This window comes from Prinia subflava, chromosome 2 (genome assembly GCF_021018805.1).
Source record: "Prinia subflava isolate CZ2003 ecotype Zambia chromosome 2, Cam_Psub_1.2, whole genome shotgun sequence".
In the NCBI taxonomy this organism is placed as follows: Eukaryota; Metazoa; Chordata; class Aves; order Passeriformes; family Cisticolidae; genus Prinia; species Prinia subflava.
The window spans coordinates 94,252,919-94,276,911 of NC_086248.1; the positions used below are offsets into that span (position 1 = coordinate 94,252,919).

At 37.0% G+C, this 23,993-nt stretch overlaps 1 protein-coding gene across 1 annotated transcript in view; it reads right to left on the reverse strand.

Moving 5' to 3' along the window:
- Positions 1-2,660: 2,660 nt before the first annotated feature.
- The window catches only part of GPATCH2 (G-patch domain containing 2), a 116,145-nt gene continuing 94,812 nt past the window's right edge, over positions 2,661-23,993 (reverse strand). Inside the window, exons 9-10 of the mRNA XM_063391055.1 lie at positions 18,340-18,422; positions 2,661-6,363 (exon numbers count right to left, since the gene is read on the reverse strand). Coding sequence (XP_063247125.1) covers positions 6,194-6,363; positions 18,340-18,422 — 253 coding nt within the window. The 3' untranslated portion in view covers positions 2,661-6,193. The remainder of the gene's footprint in view (positions 6,364-18,339; positions 18,423-23,993) is intronic.

A 23,993-nucleotide genomic window follows, 5' to 3' on the forward strand; every position in this document is an offset into this window, starting at 1 on the left:
CCACTTTCTTCACAATAGGCAGAACACCAAGATAACCTGGAACTTCTGGAAAAAATAAAGCAATACATAGAATTCAAACTCAGTTCTAAGGACTTGAAACCAAAGGCACAAAACTGAAAATCTGCACACTTGCAAATGCAATCAGAAAAATTCTTGTGCCCTCCACCACAGAATTCTGTAAGAAAACAACCAAGTTGGTGCAAGAGAGAAAGCAACGGTGAACAGCAGAAGGGGTTCTTCAAAGAAATCAAAAAAATGTAGAAACATTTGAAGTGAGGAAAAACTAGAACCCCTTTGTGCTGATGCTTCAAAGAATCTCCTTGAACTGCTCCAATCTACCAGGTAGGATAGTAAGTTGAAACAACATAACAGGCAACTTCCAAGGAAGTAGATTAAAAAAATAATACCTCATTAAAAAAGAAAACAAAACTCATGGGAATGGACATGCAGGGAGCAATCTGAGGTCCAGCACCAACAATAAAGCAGCTTGAGAAGAAGATGGAGAAAGTTTGAGTGTGGACAGGCGTAGAATAAGCTGACTCACAGAGGAAATCTGTAGGATTCAAAGTAGTAGATGCATGAGAAGTTTAACTTACCTCAGGCATTAAAATCTCCAGCATTCTTCAGCAGAGGGTCAAAACGTTGAGCCTGTTTTGCCAAACACTGACACCTTATTTGTAATTTTATGAAAATATTAGTTGGAAAATTTATTTTCTTTCTGTGTGTATCTGATGCATGACTTCACTTATTCATCTGCCCCCAAACTTAAGAGATTTCAAACTTCTCACTGTATCACAGCTTTAGAAGTGATTTTTGTTCCTCTTCATATCTGCAACTCTTACTTTCCTGCTATATCCTTTCTGAACTGACAAAAAAGACACCATCACATCTACAGAATCACCTCCCAAATACTAAACTGTATGTGAGTGCTTTGCTGTGCCTTCTTTTGAACTGTGCAAAATCAGGACATTCCAGGCTGACTCCCCACGCTGCTGGGACGTATTGCTGTGGGTACTGCAAGGATGGACAGACTGACATAAACCACCAGCTAACCTGAGCATTACAGCAGCTGAACAGCAGCTCTAGAAGAGCTCAGCGCTGCAGATGGGGCAGCACAACCCTGCCAACAGGCAGCTGGGATCTGAGGGAACTGATGCCATGGAATATTTAGGACCTGTATCTTCTACAAGGAAGAAATTGACAGCCTCAGTCTGCAAATTCTCCCATGCTGCTTATTTTTAGACTTAAGTAGTACTTCACAACTTGGAGCCAATACATGCACAAAGTATTACGAATCTCTCGCTGACTCGGGGCCACAGGAAGGAGAGGGACCAACACAAGAGCCTAGCCAAGGACAAAGAAATCTCAAGTTCTCAGTGTCAAAATCTCTTACAACTGATGAAGGCAACAGGTGGCGCTTCAGGAAACTGGCCTAGAAAAGAAACTTCTGTAGAGCAGCAGAAATGACAGAAAATCTTGAGTGGCATCACCTGGCACATACAAGAGATTATGCTTCAAGAGAGGAAACACTGGATATTATCACTTAAAAATGTACACAGGGCTGCTGTTTTTCAGAAAAACAGACAAGTTTTAAGCAGGAAAGGAGGAAAGGAGGAAAGACAACACTATGGACAAGGCACAACTGAAATGTGCATCTCTATGATGAAATATGCTGAATGATATTTCAATAAGCTCATGTATTTAATCAGTAATGTATTACAATAACATACATCCCTCAGAGACTAATGACATATTCACAGTTTCAGAAGTCAAACTCCCCAACACTTCATTATAGCAATATTATAAACAGATAAACAAGTCTATACATCTTATATATATATAAAACAACAGTTTTCTATAGATAGAATACCTCATTAATTTAAACCACTTTTCATAGCTGTTAAAAAATAGTTCTCATTGGTGGGGGAGATCAAGTTTACACAATCTCAGTGATTTTCAGCCTTTTACTTAATGATCGAATATTCAAATACTAGCAACATGGCCAAAATAACTCCAGTATCTGTTTTGTTGTAGGACAGAAGAGAATTATAAGAAGCCTAAACAACTTTGTGTGCCCAGCTGCAAGTTGCTAATCCTTTTGCAGCTACCTCACTGCTCCTGAAAACTCTGCTCAGGATGGAAGTCCAATTAGAAAGTTTCTTGATTAAGAGTAAGAGGGGAGGGATTGCCATTTCAGATATGTCTTTACTGAAAGTGCCTTGGGAACAAGGGGAGAAGGAAAATAAAACAAAGGTTGTGTGAGTTTTCCTTGGAGGAACAATTCTGGAGAATTGTTTGAAGAGAAAGCACAAGGCCCTGTCACAGTTATCAAACTACACACATACCTAAGGAGTGAAGGGAACTCGTATTTAGAAGTCTTAGAAGAATATGATAACAGAAGTACTGCAAACATCATAAACGAGGCATTTCCTGACGCTGTGGTGTAACCTCGCCAGCAGGATAATAATAACCTAGGAAAGAAGTACTAGTAAAAAGGTACATAAAAGGCACTGTAATAGCTTAACATAATAGGCATTTGTTTGGTACATGACATTAGCCACTTTAATTATATTTCCAGAAGCAGCACATTTTTGTACTCACCTGTGCAGTAACAACACTACTGAAAAGGGCAGTTTAAAGAAAAGAACATACAAAGCCCATGAAGAATTGAGTCTATTTATTTTATTTCATCTTGCACTTGTGTTGTTAAAGCAAAGCGCTCTATACATATTATTTAGCTATTTACTGCTGTTCTACACCCATTATTGACCTAATTGCAGAAAGACAAATGCAGGGACAAACTTGTTAAAACAAGCATATCGATAACGCTTCTCTGACTTTGACAAATATTTATTTAGAAATAAGATACTGCTCATGGGTTTCATTTATTAACAGTTAATGGCTCAATTCACAGAACTTTGAGACACCATGGAACACGTAGCAAAACGCAGTGCTGATAACAGGCAACGTCTCTTCACTAAACATTCTTCAGAGGAAGAATATTATGGTAACAGCTGAGCTACTGATTCAAATACTCAAATGGAAAGAATCTGGCAAAAAACCATGTGATGGGTGACAACTTCTAGATACAAGATGATCCCATATTTATTTATGTAGGCAAAAAACTTCAGTGTCACAGGCATAAAGAATTATTATCTGAAAAAACTTGTATATGTATTTTAAAATAATGTGTGCCAGCTTTATAGCAGGTATCATAATATGATTGCAGGTTAGACATAGGAAGGATCTGAAAAACAAACAGTAAATCCAAGTATTTTGACCTGTTTCAAAGCCAAATAACATCGCAATGGCTTCAAAAAAAGAAAAAACCCTGTAATTAATTTTTGTTTTGTTTTTTAATGCTAGATTTAACTGTGTGGACTACTCACACTACTGGAGTATCTTTAAAACCACTCTTGTGAGATGTGGAAAAATGAAAATGAAATCACAGTGTGAGTCTGAATCGAAATTTTACTGCACAAAAAATATCTCAAAACACTACATTAAAATATCCTAATAAATCACTTTGTTCTACAGCTTCTAACAGATAAAGAGTACTGTCAGCTGTGGCATCTATTGATAATACCTGGGGAAAACAAAGTGTATCTATCTCTATCTCAAAACCACTTTAACTAATCTTAATGTCTAATAGATTCTCACTAAAAGGCTGATTTAAAACAAAAAATGGTAAGATTTTCAATCTGATTACATAGTTCTTCCATTATGACTGTCTACTAGGCTGGCTGCTTTACTGCGCCTGTAGGAATGCATGAAAAAAGAGCTGAATGACCTAAAGATGTTTTCCCTCAACATGTATTCATTATTTTCCTCCTACCTTTTAAAAACAGGAAACACTTTCAAGTACTTTTGGAGCTCTACACTTATTTCTTGAAAAACTCCTGCTACGGTAAATTGCACAGAAATGCTTCAAGGAAGTGTTATAGGTGCTGTACTTCCAGTCCAAGACGTGCAGGTGTTGGAGCTAAAGCAAACTGAGGAATTTTAACAGACTGAGTATTCCTCCACAGTTTTGCAGAGAGAGCTACAACAAACAGATCTTAATAGATTCACTTTTGTAAATCACATGCTGAAAATGATTTAAAGGGATTTCTGATTGCGGTGTACAAAACAAGGAGGTTGTCAGAGTTCACTCACTCGCAGGAGCACATGGCACTGACAGAACAGGTGCAGGCCACAGAAATGCATTATTTGGAGTAACACACAAGTGGGCACCTCTGCCAGCTGCAGAATTCCAAGCTCTTGGCCCTTTGCAAGTATGCGGCCTTGAAATTCTTTGGATATGGAATGTATTTAACCAAGTTCAGTTGTGCAAGAGATATTTGAAGTAGCAAACTCACATTATGTTATGCCGCAGAATCTTACAATAAAAAGTGTATGTTTTGCTGTATAAATCCCAATTCTGTTTAAAATTTCTTATAATTTTAAAAAGTCAAACCACACAGTCATATAAAGTAGTTCAACAACAAACAGTCTTCCTGAAACTCAGAGAACAAGTGCATTCAACTATAACAAAAACAACTGCAGGTACTAATCTGTAATCTCTACACTATGGTGGTACGGTGAAACAACGTCCCCAAACTGACAGTAATCCCACTGGAAAGTATGAACATTCCTTTTAAGCAAATTTAATGCTATAATGCTGCTGGTTTTCCTCTTCCTGTTACTATTTTCCTGGAAAAATGGGTGAAGCTGAGAGAAAAAGGAAAGTAATAAAAACACATCTTAAAATTAATCACTTTATTTCACAGTCGCATGGAAAAAGCTGTGCTCTTTTTATCCTAAAGAAATATTTTTGCAAGCATCTGGAACTAAGTATTTTTCTCTGCAACTTGGGAGCTGTGGAAGGGAGATCCTCCTCTTGAAGAAAAAAAGACTGGAGCATCAAATCCTGTTCCCTCTGCAGCGAGGGTAAATATTGCCAGCTACTACAGGCATGGGTGGTGAGAGGGGCAGGATTTTCTCCTTAGTCCATCTGAAAAACAGTTTCCTTCAGCCATATCATTTAATTTTAAAGTGGAATTTGTTTTATCCTGCAGACTAATAAGTACCCTAGGAGCTTGATTGGTTGGTGCTTAATGAAATTGCTTCTGCTGACATTAGATACATTAGGATACTGATTAAAACACTTAATGATCCCTCTTGATTTTAAATTGCTAGCTTAGATTTGTGAGATGCCATCAAAGTATCTTTTTCCTTCCTTTCCTCCATCCTAATCCTGCTTCTCGTTGCCCTTTTTCTCTGTTCATGATCCTTAAAGGTTGTGGCTCATTGGCAACAGCACGGTCACAACCCAAACGTTAACACCATGTTGAACACTGCATTGTTTAAAATGTGCCAAACCCCAGAATAAACACTGAAACACAGCCATTCCTAAAATACAATTTCCTGTTTCAAAGCTCAAACTGTTCTTAAATGTGGCAACACTCAGGATTATTAATATGAAGGGAAAGCCAAAGTCATATTAAACTTTAACTTTGAAAAATATTTGCTCAGGAAGGATAATTTTATATATGTAAAACCAAATATAAAAGCATTATTTTTCAGCTTGAATGTGGAAGACAGTAATACATTGCCAGAAAATGGCATTGGAACAGCATTCCTATGACAACAAAGCTGTTTTTCATGCTCTTAGATAAAATTGCATACTGTATCACCTTCCAGTGGCAAACATGTATGCATTATGGCCATAATGACAGCTTATACTCAAATATTATTAAACACTATAAAAATCAGGTTTGGAAACTTTGCCTGAAAAGGGGGAAGCCACAATAGCTGTAAAAAGTTCTATTTTCCTCAACAAATCTTATCAAGGCTCTTGAGATGAAATTATACTTACAAAACAAAAGTTTACTTACATACTAAAACCTGCTGTGTCAGAAGCTCTTACAAAAAAGTGAGTATACTGAATTTTATGCTTAATACAAACCTTAAGACCACTGAAAATAAAAAAGGATAAGTTTTTGTACATTTTAGCACCATTATGAAGTTAGACTCGAATGCCGGTTCCGTCACTGCGGCTGTACCTTGCAGCTGGTGGAGCTCGTGTGAAGCTTCAGCCATCTTTCTAGAGAAGAAAAACTGGATTTGCCAATCACAACAACATGTTTGCCATTTTTCCTTTTTTTTTTTTCTTTTTTTTTTTTAGTAATTTTGAGCTTTATTTTCATCTCTGTCAGCTAAATCCAAGTCCAAGTCCTTTGGGTCTCTGGATGGCTCGGATGGGCTCTGCTATCCCTTTGCCGTCCGGTCCGAGGCCCGTGCCTGGGGTCCAGCCCATGCTCTGAAGCATTCTGTTTCCAATGTTGTTTTCTGGGATTGGTTGGGTGTTTTCACCTACAAACCCTGAGATTAAAGAAATACACAGCATCAATCAGCACTGCCTGCCATGTGGAGAAGAGCAGGATAATCTCTCCTAAAGCTTTAAACCTTCTTATTCTCCTAATTCATCTAACAGGTTTCTAGAACAGGCTGTCTTTGCACATGTTGACCTCTTGACTGCATATGATTCTAAATAACGCAGTCTTATGCTTTTATTTTTAATGCTTTTGAAAATTCATTCAGTTTTCACATGTGACACATATTGTCATATTATATTCCAATACAGTGGATTTCACATCAGCCTCAAAGAATATAAATCACCAGCAGATGTCTACCAGTACATTGTCAAGATCACATAAATTTCTAGTCCTATACAGTTACTAAGAAGAGACACATCATAGTAACATCACCACCACGCTCTTCTTAGTAATATTTATCAATGATCTCCTTCAAGAAAAGCAATGAATAAGTTCTGATTAAGCAATTATAGCTGTTACAGAAACAGTACAGGCAGGTGGTCAACCACTCTGACATTCAGCAACACCTTTACTCAGTTTCTCTTTTATTGAACATTGTGATGTTTGATATGTCCAAGGTTATTTTTGGTGTTTTCAAATTTACTAAGTGTTGTTTACACTCTCTTCTTAGCATTGAGGTCTTTGAGAAAAGCTGCATACATACCACAGAAAAGAGCACCAACATTGCAAGTGTTAGTATATATTAGGATAACAGATTAATTTTTTTATAAGAAAGGGTGTTTTTTTTTCATGAATGCATCATTAAAAAAAAATGAAGTCAAAATAACAAAGCTGCTTTTTTCCCTTTCATCAACCAAACTTCCCAAGTCAGAGTTTGGAGACAGTGCATGGGTAAGCCCTCTAAATATAAGTATCTTGCAGAAGGGATATTTATTTCAAGAATCTGCGTTAAAATTATCAACTTCCACCACACAAACAATTTTAAAAAGGGATGATATTTTTGAACACAGACAGTTGCACGTGGCTGGATTTTGTTTTCAGTATTATTCAACATCTCCCTGCCTCAACAACAGAATAAAAAATCCCCTCAATCTGCCAACAGATAGCTGCAAAACTATCTGTTTAATTTTCTACTTATTTATTCTGCCTGCTACTTTTGAAAAATACTGTAGTAGAAGACTTTGAGTTTGAGTTTTTGGAGACCATAGTATCTTCAGCCAAGAATTTACCATTGACAAGCAGCTGTCTTATCATTACATTAACTTACTAAATAAGAACACAAAAAAGTTGAACATGAGCTTCTAAAAAGCCTCATTTATCACACCCACAAAAAGCAAGGTCCCATAGTGGGAACTGCATACAGACAGAAATTCAAAATGAGAGGCACACATTAAAAACCTCATGATGATTGTGATGATGAACTTACAGTACTCCAGCATTATCCACTATAGATCTGTTCATATTCAGTAAATCACTGGCTACAAAAAAGACAGACTGCTTTTTAGTCTCTCAGTTCCTGAGTCAAAGGAAAAAAGGAGGGCACTGAGGGAAGGCATCCTTTAATACTGGTTTGAAGCTATGCTTAATGCTAGGCTTAAAATAAAGGCTTTTAAGTCAGCAGCCTCCAGTCCCCAAGAGGATTCCTCTTGAACTGACCAGCACAAAATTCAACGTCCACAACTTCCTTTCTTTTCAGGCCCCCACAGGCAGAGGCAATTTTCATACAAATGAGTCCCTGGCACTGACTGGCATACACAACACAGGCTTTACAACCTTCTCAGTTATATTTTCTATCTCAAAAAAAAAAAAGGGGAAAGAAAAAAGGGTACTGTTCAACAGAAGTTCTGGTAAGCCTCACAGGTAAAACCCTGGACGTGTGTTTTGGTCCACTTTTTGTAAAAAGCGATGGTAAGAAACGAAGAATCATTCCAGTAAATGTTTGTGGAACAATTAAGGGGAAAACTCCAAGGGGGAGAGAAATCCAACAGACTTGCCAAGCAGGAAAGAGCAGGCACAAGTCTATTTTATGACACCTAAAAACTGAAAACATGAAACCATTCAAAATGCTGCCTAGGCAGAGGCAGCAGTGCTGCTGGAACAGTATGCAAGGCATAGCCTGAGACAATGTAAACAGCTTTTTTGTTTTAGTCTATTCAGGGGAAAAACCCACAGACCTCTTCCTGTAACAGATGCACCTTTCTACATGGATTTCCATTGCTGAGACAGCCAGATGAACCTCATAAAGAAGATACATGAAAGAACACTCTGTACCCTCACACATTATTTAGTAAACTGATGCTTCTATTTTTGATACCTTTTGAAGCAGTTCAGTGTTATTTTTCCATGATAGGATAATTGGAATAATTTATTTTTAAAGACATATAAGTACTTCTAGAATGTGTATATGATAACTATTTTTCCCTCCACTGTATACTTTCCTATCTCCTATTAAAACACAAGCTTTCCGTAAGAGCCCTGTTTTACTCTTGTATATCATCAGATTAAAAAAACAAGGAGAAAAGAGAAAAAGAAAGAAAAGAGAAGCCACCATAAACTTGGTTTCCCAACCCACTTTTGGGCAAACAATCAAACAAGATACACTGTCCAAAGGATAATATGTTTGGAATCTTTGTACTGCAGCAAGAATACAGCGAAACCAAACCCCCGCCCATCTTGCTTATATTACTAATTGACTAGTTACTCCTTCTCGTAAATGAGGTGAATACAGATTGCTTTTATTTGAAATGTCAAATATATTAAATATACCCAAGCCATTCTACTGTAGTATAGTCAGTTTTTATATGAATACTATCTATATCTGCCTTTAACAGTCCTGCAATATTTTACCCATCACTTGAAAAATTTACCTGTAATGCAACATATTTTACTTGACTCCAAAGAATACAGATACCGGCACTGCCCTCTTCCTCCATTTCATGTGCAATCAGCAGTTTGGAAAAAAACCCCAACATTTGCATTGCTGATAGACTGCATGACGGGAGAGAGCTCTTAAAAATCATGTTACACTGTGTGCTATTCCCCTGACCCCCATTCCTGTGCTTTGGGCTTTTATTTTCTAATTAAAAGCAGTAATTGTCCTTGCAATATTCATCTTCAAGTTCAGTTTTTAATTCATGCCTCTGGCACTTCTTGGACTAGCCAGTAGGGCCTGTTAGAGAGAATGGTCCAAGCACGTGGCCTTGAAAAGGGCTGTGCTACCTCTGGGATGTGTTCAGTCTTGACCCACCCAGGAGCAAGAGCAAAACCAACCCATTGTGCTGTCCCACAAAAAATAACTACGCAGAATCAGATTACAAAAAAAAAAAAAAACCCAAAACACCCACACAAAAAACCAAAACAAAAAAAAGGGTAGAGATATGTTTTTCTAATTTTATTGCTGTATGAGGTTTCCAGAAGTTACAAGGATGTCTCTGCACTAATAATTTGTAGGACTCTCCTGTGCAGTACACCTTTCTTTCCTACAGACTGAAAATGTTTTTAGCAGTCCTAACAATTGGTTGCTGATCTACCAGATGAGTAGTCTGCATGTAGAAGTGGCTGCCATTATGGGAGGGAGGAGCAAACATTAAGGTACAGTAACTTGTTTGAAAAGACAGCACTGTAAAATACCCTCAGCTTATGTTCCTTCTCCCTGCAATGCTGCCAGCTGAAAGAAAAAAGGCCAATCCTCAAATCTTTGTGTATATGAATAGACACACTTCAAAGTCTACATTTTTTATGCATATGACCTTACATACATGGAATATGAAATCTGTGAGTAGTAAGCGACAAAACTGGAAAGTGGAAAGCAAAAATCTCATCACATTTGTTTAATTTTGGTATAATACTTATGATGGCATTAAAGGCAGGTTTCAGTGAAAAATAAAAGTATGTAATTTTGTCTTAACAGCTGTTGAGACAGGTATGTCCTGGTTAAACAGTACACTAGCATTCAGTGCCATACCCTTGATTTTACAGTGATTGCCATGAATTAATTTAATTCCATCTGTAAGCTAAAATCAGATCAGAGGTCTAATGCTGCTGCAGGCTCCACATCTGTTTAATCATTTTTGGATACAGCAGCTTGCAAAAGTTCAGCTTTTAAATTTGCTTCATATTTAAGAAACAATGTTACACCAGTGTACAACATTGTCAGCAGGAAACAAATGAGCCTATGAACAGTTTTGATCTGACAGACCCATTTCATTTGCAAAATGCTACTACAAATTCAAAGCTCACCATTGAAGTTATCATTTATTATAGAATAATAAAGGAGCTGTGACCTCATAAACCACTATTGTGACAATATTTATTTCTATGGTCCAATTGCTGGCTAAGACTAACATCAAGCATGTTTGGCTAATATTGGGCTGAATAAAACCAGAATACAGCTGGGATCAAGCTCTCAGATAACCCTTGTTTAAGAAAATGTGTGGGTTTTTTGTTGTGTTTCTTTTTTTCCCCTCTCAACCGCCTCAAGCTGTAAGAAACAAATGAAGGCATAGCAAAGTAATTTCATCTCTGGCCACCGAACTATTTCTGATGTTAAAAAAGTGGGGTTTTAAACAGTTCTGAGAAAATGACACTGTACATAAATACAGTCTTGCCCTTTCATCTTTCTTTTGTATGATTAAGAGTTGTGAGCAGAACAGCAATGCCTTCGCAGAGCATACCACAACTATTATTTCCTCTTCTATCGCTCCCAGCAGCCTTAAATCCTTTAAATCCTTTCCTAGAAGGATCTCTTTTTGCTTGGGTAATTTTTGCAATACATGGCCTGCTAACCCTTACCCCCTACCCTGGATCTCACTTATGTCTATCACAGCAGAGTCAGTCTTTCTACCTCAAATCTTCCAAGAAGCATTGTGGATGGTAATTCACTTGCGTAATTGGCTCAAGAGATGAAAATCTTATATCTGCCTCTCTTAGCCACTAATCTATCCAGCTGACTGCAAGCCTAATTGGCAGCTTGTTTAGTAATTTGGCTCCTAAAGTGTTGTATTGATGTTGGATAAACAGCCAATGGAAGCAGAAATGATACATGCTGATTCTCTTTAAAAGCTGGTGCACTTTCCCCCTCATTTTCTGAAAGCATTTAATATTTCATCTATTCTTTTTCTTTTCTGACTCCTCACCAGACAGATGAGCTCAGACCCGTAGGGATGGATCCCGATACACAAGGAAAGTAATCAGAATAACACATTGCTGTAGTCTATTTTTTTATGTCAGCTCTCTCTCACTAGCAAAAAGGGAATCAGACTGCCTAGATGTTTATGTTCTTAAAATTGTTTTGGGTAATTGCACAGACACAGCTTCAGAAGCACAGCCAACAGCTGTATGGTGATTTTATAACTCAGTACCCACAGTGGTTTTCAAAATTCAGTACATATGGCTGTGTATCTACTTAAAAAACACAAAACACCAAATCAAAACTAAAACAACTCAGCTATGAGAATGCTATGAAAATTATTTAGCTAATATTTGAGACTGGATTATTTCACCAGCATTTTACATCCCTCATACTGAGCTATCTAAGACTGTTAAAAGAATAACCTTAGAACTATTATATTCAGGTGAGTCTGCTTGCATTGAATTTCATTCTAGCTAACAGAGGTAAGAATAGCAGAGAGGACACAGCTATGACTTCAGCAGGTGCTGGAAGCCTCTGTATTTACCCTGTATCCATAGCAGAGTTTCGTTGATGTCTGCACTGCCATAGTTTCATTCCTACTACCCAATCCAAGGGGTATTAAATGTGGCCTGGGTAAACACACCCTATCTTGAACCACAGACTCTAGATTTAAATCTATTTTCAACTCTCCTGAATATATAAACATAAATTCACACACCAATGAAGATCATGACACTGAATTCTGGGTACAACTGGTTATCCAGAAATACAGATCACCTGGAATTGGATTTGCAGGTGCTCTGCTCCTTCCATTCTTTATTGGATTACACTATGTGTGGAGTGAAACTTCATGCCCATTCAGTCTGCTGCTATAAAATTGGTTGGAGGAGTTGGTATTTTTAGATTGCCACTTATCCCTCTGTAAGGGATAAATCTGTCTCTCTCTGTACACCTCACTTGAATACTCAAGACTGTTTTCACTTCAGCCCAAAGAAGGTCTTTGTTTTACACCTTGTCCTTGATGACAGAAACATTGTCACAGGATGGCACTTTAGAAAAAGCATTTTAAAGTTCTGTTTAAACCCCTCAAAATTCAGCAAAAGGAATTTTATCTGATACACATTCCCTCACTTTTACAGAAAGGCTTGCAGTCTTACAACAAAACCCAGGGGAAATCCAAAGCAAAAATTTTCTTTGTGAAATCCAGAGTAGGTACAACTAGAATTGGGAGTTTTCACACCAATTGCAAAACTTTTACATAAAGACAGAAATCTTGCCTGCACTGGAAACCTGATCAATGAATTTTATTTTCTCACATGGTAAACAGGTATTTTTATTCCTCTGAAGTGCCAAAACCTTCTGCATAAGGCTATCAGGTTTATGCACAGACCTCCTTTCTTATTCAAAAAGTGAATCATATACTGAAGAACCTTTAAGAAAAGTGGTTTTTGCATAACCTCTACCAGGGACTGTTTGCAGCAGTGCTTCCTATTCCCTCAAGAGAAAGAAAAACTAGTCTCCAGCAACTAAGAGGTTGTTGTGGACAACTGGGATAAGAAGTTATGCTGACTGAGGAAAAACTACACATTTTAACTGCTAAACCATCTGTGTTTTAACCAAAATCTTTGGGAATTACCAGCCTAAAACTGACTGACAGAAATATCAAGTACTTCTTTTATTGCTGAGTTCTAGGGAAACTACAGGACATCCATTTGCCCATCTGAGGAAGGAGATGGTTCTAGCAAACTGCACATAAAAAGGAGGTGGCCCCTCTCTATGGGGAACCACTTTATTTATAATATCTGGCAGACAATGTGCAGTACTTGCAGAACACATAACTGCCCTTGAGGATGAGTCTCCCTACTGACATCTCTGCTTCACTCAAAGCTAGTCCTCAAGTCCATACCTTTGAAACTTGAAAATAATCCCTGGTTTAGCCATTTCCTCCCCAAATTTCCACTGTATTAAGGGTGCTCTCACTGGTTATACTCTCTGGTAAGCTGGTTCATGGTTCTTGAAAGTGAAGCCAAAAAATCCATAGAACCATAGAACATCTCAGGTTGGAAGGGACCCGTAAGGACCATGAAGTTCAGCTCCCAGTAGAGGCAATTTGAATGGTTTCCATAACCAGAAACAGCTATCTTAGGAAAGACTCCCAGAATAATTCAGGGAATTATTTTTGCAGGTTCCACATTTCAGAAGACAGCAGCACTTAGGAAAGACAGGTACAGCCATCTTGATCAATCTGAATGTTTCCTCTTGACTTTATAGTGGCTGTGTGTACAGCCTGTAGAATATTGTCTTCTCTCCAGATCACAAGAAACCCATCAGCGATTTTCCAAGACAAGCTTGTTCTGGTTGAATTGCAGGTCTTCTGAAGTTTGTTGCTGAACTTTCTGAACTCTGGTGCTTATATCTAAGATGCCTTCCCTGAATCAGCCACCTTGAGCTCAATGCAGGAAGCCTTTTGCTATGAAGGGACAGCAGCTTTCAATACTAGATGGCACTCTGCAATCTTTCAACTTTCAGTTTAGTGAGACAATATGGTAGAAGAAACAAAGAAACAGAAAGAAGTCCCTAAAATTTAACTTGCTGCAGATACCAACCAAAGAAAAACGAGTGTCCTTGGGCTGGACAACCAAGCAGGCATGAAGTGTGTGCCAGGAAGGACTTTGGCAGACTAAGGGTAAGAAATGGTGCAATGCAGTAACAGAAAGGATTCACAACATGCCAATGTTGTACTGCCCTATGACAAGGGATTTCTGCCTATAGAGTTGTACATTTGGTAGACAGAAAAACAGTGAATCAAGTTAAAAAGAAAACAGGCTTATAAGAGTTTACCTAGAGTTTTGGAAATTTACGGTCAGTTAATCCAAGTACCCAAAGTTTACCTTTCCTCTGAAACTATCGCGCTAAGTTGACCTTCACCACAAACTTAGCCTCAGCCACCTCTGCTATCACACTGTAATCACAATCTTTTTCAAATCATCATTTTGGTTCTGCAGATATTCAGGTCTGATTTTTAATCACTGACATATTAAGCATCAGCAAAATAGTTTGCTTAGCTGTTCCATTGGCAATTTTTAAAAAGGAATGAAAACATGTACCCTTTTGATTACCTTGTTAAAGTGAGTCATGATGGCATTATAGCAGTGCTCAGTATTTCTGCTGTAATTAAGAAACTGTCATATTTTTCATTAAAACACATTCTTTAAAATGAGACTTTTAACTTAGTCATTTCAATCAGGACCAGCCTGAAGTGTAGCATGTGCATGCAACATGCAACTAGGTAAAGAATATGACACCTGAAATTTGTTTTTGCAAAAGGTAAGTATTAAAGTGCCCATTACATGCATAGTAATTTATCTATTTTATATAAACATTTTCTAAATTTTAAATACAAAATAGCTTTCTTTTAATTGGTTTTAACACTGCTCCAAACTGTAAACCACACTATCCAATACAAGAGTAAAAAGACTGTTTTGAAATAGATATAAATGACTATTTACAAGGCATACAAATATGAGATGTGAAGCAGAATTTGATGATTTTTTTTCCCAACAGTTAAGACTCAGATTTGTTATTAAAAAAAATCTAAAATATCTCAGGGATTTAACAGGAGATGATAAAAATCAAAAATCTTGTACAGAAGACTCAATTAGAAAGGAACTGCGATAAATGCATATTCAATGTATGGTATCTAAAATTCTGTAGCACCTACTGGTTTGATATGAGACTTGAACTAGATAATCTAAGACTGAAATTACTGCAAAAATTCCCAGTACATGTGTTTCAAGTAGTAACATTACCTTGCAAAGACTAAGCTTTCTCTAGCACATTTTTTATTATTGTTGCTATTTTATTATAATTTTTATTAAACTGGATCCAGTATTGGTAGGGCTATTTCCATGACAATGGATTAGCTTGTCTAAGAGGTCCTTATAGAAACTTGAGAGCACTGTATTGCTGCAGTGAAATATGTCAGGGTGTCACATGAAATAGCTCTACCACTCAGGTAGTCAGAGGGAGCAGAAGGTCACTGAGAATGACCGGTTCTCACATGAGAACAGAATGATTGGAATAATACTGGTTTCATGGAAGAAGTCATGCAAAAGAGTATTTAAAATGTACCACACCTCATACTTCAATTGTGGAAAGTAACACGTTTTTACTAGTAGTTTTTTGTTGATTAATTAACTACCTAGGTTCAACAATACACATATGGGATATATGAAATATCCACAAAATAGAAAATTTATCCTAGGAAAAAAGACAGAATATGACACTCTTGTATCAGTAATGTCAGTTCCTAACCATCCATGCCTATATTATCTCCCATTTTCTTCACCGCTATTCAACACATCTTTTCTTCACCTTTACAAATGACATTTTTGAAACTATAAAATGCTCTGTGCTGCTCAAAGTTTCTTGCTTCAATAGTTTCTCAATGCTGTACAAGTAAAGCTACATCCTTTGTTACTAATATACACAAACCTATTGGTATGTGACTTTGACTGCAGGCTGAGAACGGGCTATAAATTTAGAAATCAATATCCAACTCTATCAATATTCATTTTACTTTTTCAATACAAAATACAAAGGTGAAAGAGCAGTAAATAAGCTGGAGTACTGAAATAAATTGGGTGTTCTTGTCACAATTAATAAATGTTTAACCAATCACACTGCTTGCTACAGAAGTCTGTGGCTTTGTAAGGTGTCTGAAAGTAGCAGGTGCTACCCTTGTGAGACTCAAACGCAGGGAACGTGTTTCGATACCTCCTTAGGATCCCCAGTCGTTCTCATCAGTGCTACCAGACATAAAGGCATAAATGACCATTTTCAGCACCGTGCACATTTTCACAAGAGTTAATTTACCAATGTACTTTTTTCCAAATGCAGATGAGAATTTAGAAAATACTAACACATTGAGTCAGACGAAACTTTGCAAATTTGCAGTCCATATAAAGAAAACACTTGCAGTAAATAAGTCATTTATGGACAGCCTTTTAGGTTTCACCATGATATTAAATATGAGCAATTATTAGGAGAATGCTTTTTTCATTTCCAGCTTCTGTTCATGTAAACAACTTCTGTCCTTTTTTTCTTTCAAGAAAGAAGTTCATAAATTCTTCTACATAAAATCAAGCCCATCTAGTCCCATATCTTAGCTGAGTAAACTACCAAAAGAAGAACAATCAGATAAGCGATCTCTTATTTTAATCCAAATTTCCAAATGTACGTTCATTCTAAAAGAAAACCCTGTTTCTTTCATAAAATCATATGGAACACTGACAAAAAAAAGGCCTGTGATGGATAAACAATAATTTAGCTGTAGGAAGGTCAGCCCTGGAGAAAACTGCATTAACCTCTAGAATGCTATACATTACCTACACATAGGTACAAGCTTATTCAATGTTCACCAAAGGTTCTATTTGCTTAAAAACTCACAAGGATGAAGTGTAGATAAACAACTTTTCTAAATTTTTCAAGTTTTTTCCACAAAAAAATTTCTCAATCCTCCTGATCACAACGAAATTAAAAAATTACCTTGAACTTGAAAAGCAAAGAAGGCACATCAGTTAAAAGGTACCCCATATGATACCTTTATCCACCATTATGCTCTGTTGTTCTTCATATAAAGACAAACTTTGGGGCAAAACAATTTCTAAAACCGTGAGTTCATGGACACATAACATTGAATGACCACATATTTGCCTTAGTATCAAAATATTGGCTTTGCAAAGTTATACAGAGGAGCCAGCTTGTAAAATAAAATTCTGAACGCTGGAAGTCCAAGGTAAAGCGAATAATAAAATTAATTTCACGATACTTGATAACCTCTCAGAACAAAATGACATCCTCTAGTACTTGAAAGTTGTGAAGTGAAAATCACCTTGTAGAAATAATTACATTATTCTCTCTTCAGCCATTAAGTATTTTTCCTTCTCGGTTCACATATGTTCAGAGTCTTAGAAGCTGACCCATAGAATCTCTTTTTTTCATACTGCTGCCACTAAGGTGCTTTTATAGCATTTTTAATAGTATTTCTGGTCTGTTTCTACCACTGAGGTTTGAAACAAAGAAGTTTCAGGAGGGGGAATTCAGTTAGAATACAAGCATTAGGCTTCTCTAAAGACATCTACTTGAAATATATTTGAAAATTCTGTGTTGCAAATGTTGCTGCAGTAATTTATGTATGACTAGGACATGCAATCCGATTTCTGTATTAGAAATATATATAAAGGCTCACATGGGCACACATACAACATAATCCTTCCAGTATGGACATATATAATTAATACAACAAACTGATGGGAGTCCTATAAATCACTGCTAACTATTGAAAAAGTCATTTCACAGCTGTGACATCAGCAAAATGCAACCAATGGTTGTGACCTCGCATCTGTAAAAATCTTTCAGAAATGTGTTTGCAAGTGCTTCCTGTTTAATCTAGAGTACTAATTTTAAAGCTGTGTTTCACAGCTTTATCACCACATTCTCAATTGTTTACCTAAGAATTCACATCCTAACTTTATTGTGCAGGGTATTTAGAGCATTCATGTACAGAAAACAAGATGTCTCAGGTCTCTTTTTTGTAATGTTTGAAGAGACATAAGCAGTAATCTTTTCTGTCTCAGTATATGAAAAATAATTTATTATCTTTAAAGAAGTGCTGTGCGACAAAGGACTGGAAATTGGCAATGATTGTGGAAGAATGGAGGGAACCTATCTATTTCTTAATCTTTATAATAAATAAGGATAGAAGATATCTGAAGTTATACGGGAAGTTACTGAATTTATCAAGCTTTTCCCCAGGTCACTGACCTACTGCTTTGTATTTAGAGATTTAACATCTTGTGGTTTGTGCTCTGTCCCAGGGAAATTGGTTACCTGTGGGTCCTGGCAGGGGAGCAGCTTTCCTTCTCCGCTTGATGTCTCCCATGCACAACGATCCTAAATGTACACTGGTTTGCCTGCAAGTAATTATAGGAGAAAACTATTAACAAAGGAAGAAAACTGCCACATAAATACACAGCTTGTATAATCTGAACCTATATCAAAACATTCTCAACCAAGATGAAGCTGCACAGTCAAGCCACCAATCTTGTTTATATCGAAACATAATTATGTTTGTTGACAAGTGCTCAGTATCTAAAAGCAGCATCATAAATTGTTACTGGAATGAATAAATATAAATATAAAGGGAATGCTTTTTAATTTTCAAAACTGGCAATCTTTCTAGCTCAACATAAAACAAAAACACTGTTGCTCCTGACAGGAAAATAGCGAAGATTAATTATCTAAAGAGATCACAATACTGTTTGTAGGTTATCAATTGGCTGGTAATGCTTGACTGTCAGAGCAGTATTTATTACATGGAAAATATTATCAATTTTTTTAGTAAGATGAAAAATGAATGAGAAAACACGAATCAGTAAACTCTTCAAAGGTGCATGAAATAAACTTTAGCATAACAATTTATCCTCTTCTAATTCACTGGCAAGCTGTGAGAATACCAGAGAAACACAGTACCTGGCAGGCTTCTTGAACGATTATGAGCTTGCACTAGGAGACTGGAAAATTGATGGAGATGCAGAAGATGGCAAACAAGCAAATTATTGCATGAAACCCAGCTATTGGAAGTCAGTACCACAGAAAACGGTAAATTCAGAATTTTCAAGTGTTGACTTATGGAATAGAATCTCAAAGGATAATTACAGTTATTATTTTTCTTAAAGTAATATACAATGCCTGCAGAATTGAATATATGTACCTGAAATATTTTTTTGAAAGAATCAGAACAGAAGGGGGAAAAAAAGCAGTAATTTCTGAACTGCACAATTTTAATATGTATCTATAAATGTAACTGAGAAATGTGTTCCTTACCACATAAATGTAGTGATTTTTGGTAAAGTTACAAGCTGACAATTGCATCTGACAATCCACTGCATCATAGTAACACTGTCACTCATGGGATCTGGTTTCAGTGTGCATATATGACTTACCCTTTACAGCATTTATAAACTTTTTAAAGCTGGGCTACTTCTAAATGAATAACAAATGGTCATATACTGCTGAGAGACCTCACATCTACTCAATAATGTAAAAGAATGACAACAATGCCTTGATGAGTAAGATGACAATCCTCTGCATATTTCTTCTAAAAAGATACAGTAGATTAACAAGTACCGCAGTGCTTATATTTAAATAATAAAATATTCCAAGAAACTTACGTTTCACAGAGAAGTGCACTCTAGCTTCACCTAGTGAACCCTTATTTCAACACCTCTTCCCTTTGTTTTAAGACACATTTTCCATGCAATTCCAACATGAAATTTGGATTTATTATCCTATTATAATATCCAGAAACTCAACACAGTTGAACTAGTAAACTAACAGGATGACAATTGTCAGTTCTGAAATCAGAAAGAAATCAAGAAGTGCAAACTTTTCAAAACTGTTTGTATGATGAAGAAAATGAATATTTAAATACAATTTGGGGAAACAGTAATTAGCGAGAAGACATTTGAGATGTTTGATCACGAACAACTCAGTCTTTAACACTGGTATCAAACATCCAGAATAATCGTGGGATAAATAATATGTTTTAAAGTCTGAAACTCTTGTTTTCTGAATGAAAGAGGGAGAAAGTATCCAGGAACACAAGCAGGATGAAAGATAAAAATTAATAAAGTCAGGCAATTGAACCTGAGGACCTGAGCCACAGCAGTAGCAGTGAGTAGCATTTGAGTTATTTTACCAGAATTGATTATCTGTTACACTACATTGAGATATCTAGATTATTGATCTGTAAGATTATGGTACTGGGGTCTCCCCACTTTTCCTCCAGGCACAGGGAATGGAGCTGCAACAAATAACACTAAGTAAGGACTACTTTGTTATTGTTGTCACCCTTCATGTAGAACACAGCAGTTACTTTTTAATTTAAAATCGATGAATGTCTGAAAGGCAGCCTTGTTCCTTCAGCATAAATGAATCATTTGCCTTTGCCGATCACAACAACCCCATCACCAGCCAAGGTGAGGGTGGGTATTTCTTTGTAGTCGTCAAAAATTCCCTGCACTGCAAATAAATGACAATATGCTGGAGCACCAATTAAGCTTTGTCAAACCCAGTTTGATGGCCACTACCACCAAATGTTCAGCCAACTTGCGATTGTAAAGCTGCACTTGCCTTCACCAGGGCTTAACATTTGATATGCTCTGCCAGGGTAAATCACAGCAAAACAAAAAAGCTCTTACTTATTTATTTATTTAGAGAGGATCAGACAAGAACTATTACTGCTCTGGAACTGGCAGGTTAGACAAAAAGAAGCAGAGTTGTGAAGCTGCACAGTACATTTTGAAATGTCTGTAACGGGGATATTATAAAGTAGGGAAAACTCTGACCCCCAATCAGGCTAGGTTCAGCATTATGTTTCTTAGCATTAAATCAGAAGAGCGTGGATTACAGAAAGGAAGAAAGCTATTTGCCTGCCTTCTCTCTACTTACCCCTAGCTTGCTTCCAGCTATCATTTATAAATAGTGCTCTGGAGGGAAGCTAGGCATTTTATTAGGGAAAAAATAAAACTTGTTAAGACCACCTTGCCTGAAAACCTGGCTTTTGACATGCTGGTGACAGGGACTGGAGCAAGCAGTGTCAAATGGAATAATTTTTAAGGAAAGACAACAGGAACTTGTCGCCTCATTGTATGCATTTACAAATAGAGGCTTTTCAGAGTATTAGGCCTAGTTAAAGCTGCCCTCTGGATAAAAAGTGTTCCCAAGCAGCCTCAGACAAGCTTGGGAGACAAACAGATGTGACTATGGTCCCTGGCGTTTGGCAAGAACACTCACTGTCAATAAGAAAAATATGAGCATGGACAGGGCATCAGCTGCACCACGGCCGAGCGGGCCTGCAAGTGTCACAGCAGCGGCAAAGTTGTGGCAGAGGGAAATAAGAGGGCTGCAAAAGCCAGGCTGGTGTGAACTTACACTAGCACGCCAAGAAATTGTTGTTGTTGTTGTTGTGTCATGCCTCAACATATTAAACAAAACACTGGAAAAGCTGCTGTCAATTTTTATTCATTTTTCATCTTGCACACAGTGTTTGGATTCTCCTTTCTACATGGTAAATAAGAGTCTCAAAAATCAAGACAAGCCTGGGAAGGCAGCAATAACAAAAATAAGAGAAAAAACCTATTGAAATAATAAATAAACCCCACAAAGTTTCATTATCAAATCCCATAAATAAACCCCACAGATTTGATACAGTAAACACTTTCACAGAAGCAATGACATGCAAAGAAATTCACAAGCATCTACACATTTTTGTGAAACGTTCCCTCTGATGGAAATATTGCGATTTCCTCCTTAAATAGTGGCACTCTCTTTATAATTTCTTTTTCTGAAGGTAATTAAGGTAATTGCCCTTACCATGGTAACATGTCTAGAATTTTCTCTTTAAGCTCCCCAAACATCTATATCCGTGCCTACACAACACAATCTCTTTATCCATAATTTTCATAGCTCCACAGGCAAATATTTTTGACAAATGCCTTTTCAGCAGTTACACACATTCACCTCTCCAACACATTTGTGACAGACCACGTCAGATTTTTATCTACCCTGACCTCTGTAGTCCACAGACCATGTGGTTACATTCTCCAAATAAACATCTTGTTCTGTGGGGGAACCTAGAGCTAAGCTGCTTTAAATGCAATAAACCTACTGAGCAATGGAGGACCCAATGGGGCTCTTCACTCTTTCACTGGTAGTTTTCACCCTTGCCACTATCAGAGTTAAAAGTTCACAGTCACTGAGAAGAACAACACAGTAAAACGGCTGTAGGACAGCAGATACTCCTGAACACGTGTTCTAGTTCTCTGGTTTATCACCTGCTTCTGTACTCACTATGATCCCAGGAGTAAAGAAACAAATCAAAATTTACTAATGAAGGCAGGTATGGAGGAAGGTTTTTGTGTTTAACAGTAATTATCAGTTTTCTGTACACTAACTTGGAAAATCTGATACAGCACATTATTATGATGTAATAATGTTTTCAAGAAGAGTGATTTCTATTCCATAGTTAGATGAATTGGTAATGATCAATATGTGCCTATCCATTATAGTGCTATTAACATCTCTCACCTGAGGAAGAAACACAGTAAACAGTGACACCCCGTTCTGCCACAGTATCAGAGCATTCCTGCAGATGGCTGTAGAACTCTGCAAGTTTATCACCACTGAATGCTGCAGCTAGCGGAGAGGCTTGACAAAAGTTTTTAAGTAAACTTCTTTCACAAGACATCACAAAAAGGAAAAAGTTAACTGGTTTGTATTTGAGAAGGGACTTGAGAGAATTATTTTGAAGGCAAAATCTAACTAAAACTGTCAATTCTATTAAAATATGGATAAAAAATAGATATTCATATGAATGTGATTGCGATGAGAATGCAGTAAGGACGACTTAACTCACTTTAAACTTGAAATTACTGGACAATTTCTAACAAACTGAAACACAGCAGGGAGAGTGAGAAGCAATGTTCACAGCAGCAGTTAAGGATGGAGAAAACAGAACTCCATTGTGGAACCCAGAGAAACAAGTTAATAAAATGATTAAAAAATGGAATGTGTGCAACAGCTCAACTTGATAAAAATCAAAGAATACTCTGAGCAAACCTCCCATTATTTAAGTACCTTTTACACAAAAATATCACATAAATGATTCTCTTTACACAGAACAGACCTGTGGTACAGCCTATCTTGTTTTCACATGGCTTAAAATGCAGACATTGCTGTATCTGGTGGCCAGTGGAAAACATCCATTAGTGCTGCTTAAATAAGGGAGTTTGAAGGAACTTGAACTTTTACTGATCATTCCTAAATTACCAAAAGTGGTAGGCAATGGCTTCAAGAGCATTGGAGTCAATGGAAGAGTTTCTGATAAGTTTAGAGGTAAACACCATTAAAACCGTATTATAAACGTCTTTCTAAACATCTCATAACACTAATAGCTAATTAAATTAAGGCAAACACAAAATTCTACGTTTCCCTTTGATTGAGTCCCCAGAACAACGGATTAAATCAAAATGCATCACTCCAAACACACGTACTAAGCAACTGGGGCTGTAAATTTGGGAAGACTATTCTGTATATCTGTATCTATATCTATTCTGTATTATCTAGGTATAACAAATACTTAATCTTTGCCTCTGGCATGGGTATCAACATAACTACAGAACAGATGCATGATGATTGCATAATATTACACTGAAATATGCAAGGCATTTTTGTTTCTGAGGAAAAATATACAGAAAACAATGGCTAAGGAAATTTATAAAGAAAGATTTCCTCTTTCCTTTGTGGTACACAGCTTGTCAAAACATGAATGCAGCCCCTGGTGTCTCCTGGAACACCCAGAGAAGGGTGGCATGTGCAGCAATGCAGGAGTCCCATGGACAGGTAGACAGGGATGGTTCCTGGTCCACCTGCCTTCTTTTGCTCTTTTGCTTTCTTGGCACTTTTCTCAGACAACATTCAGG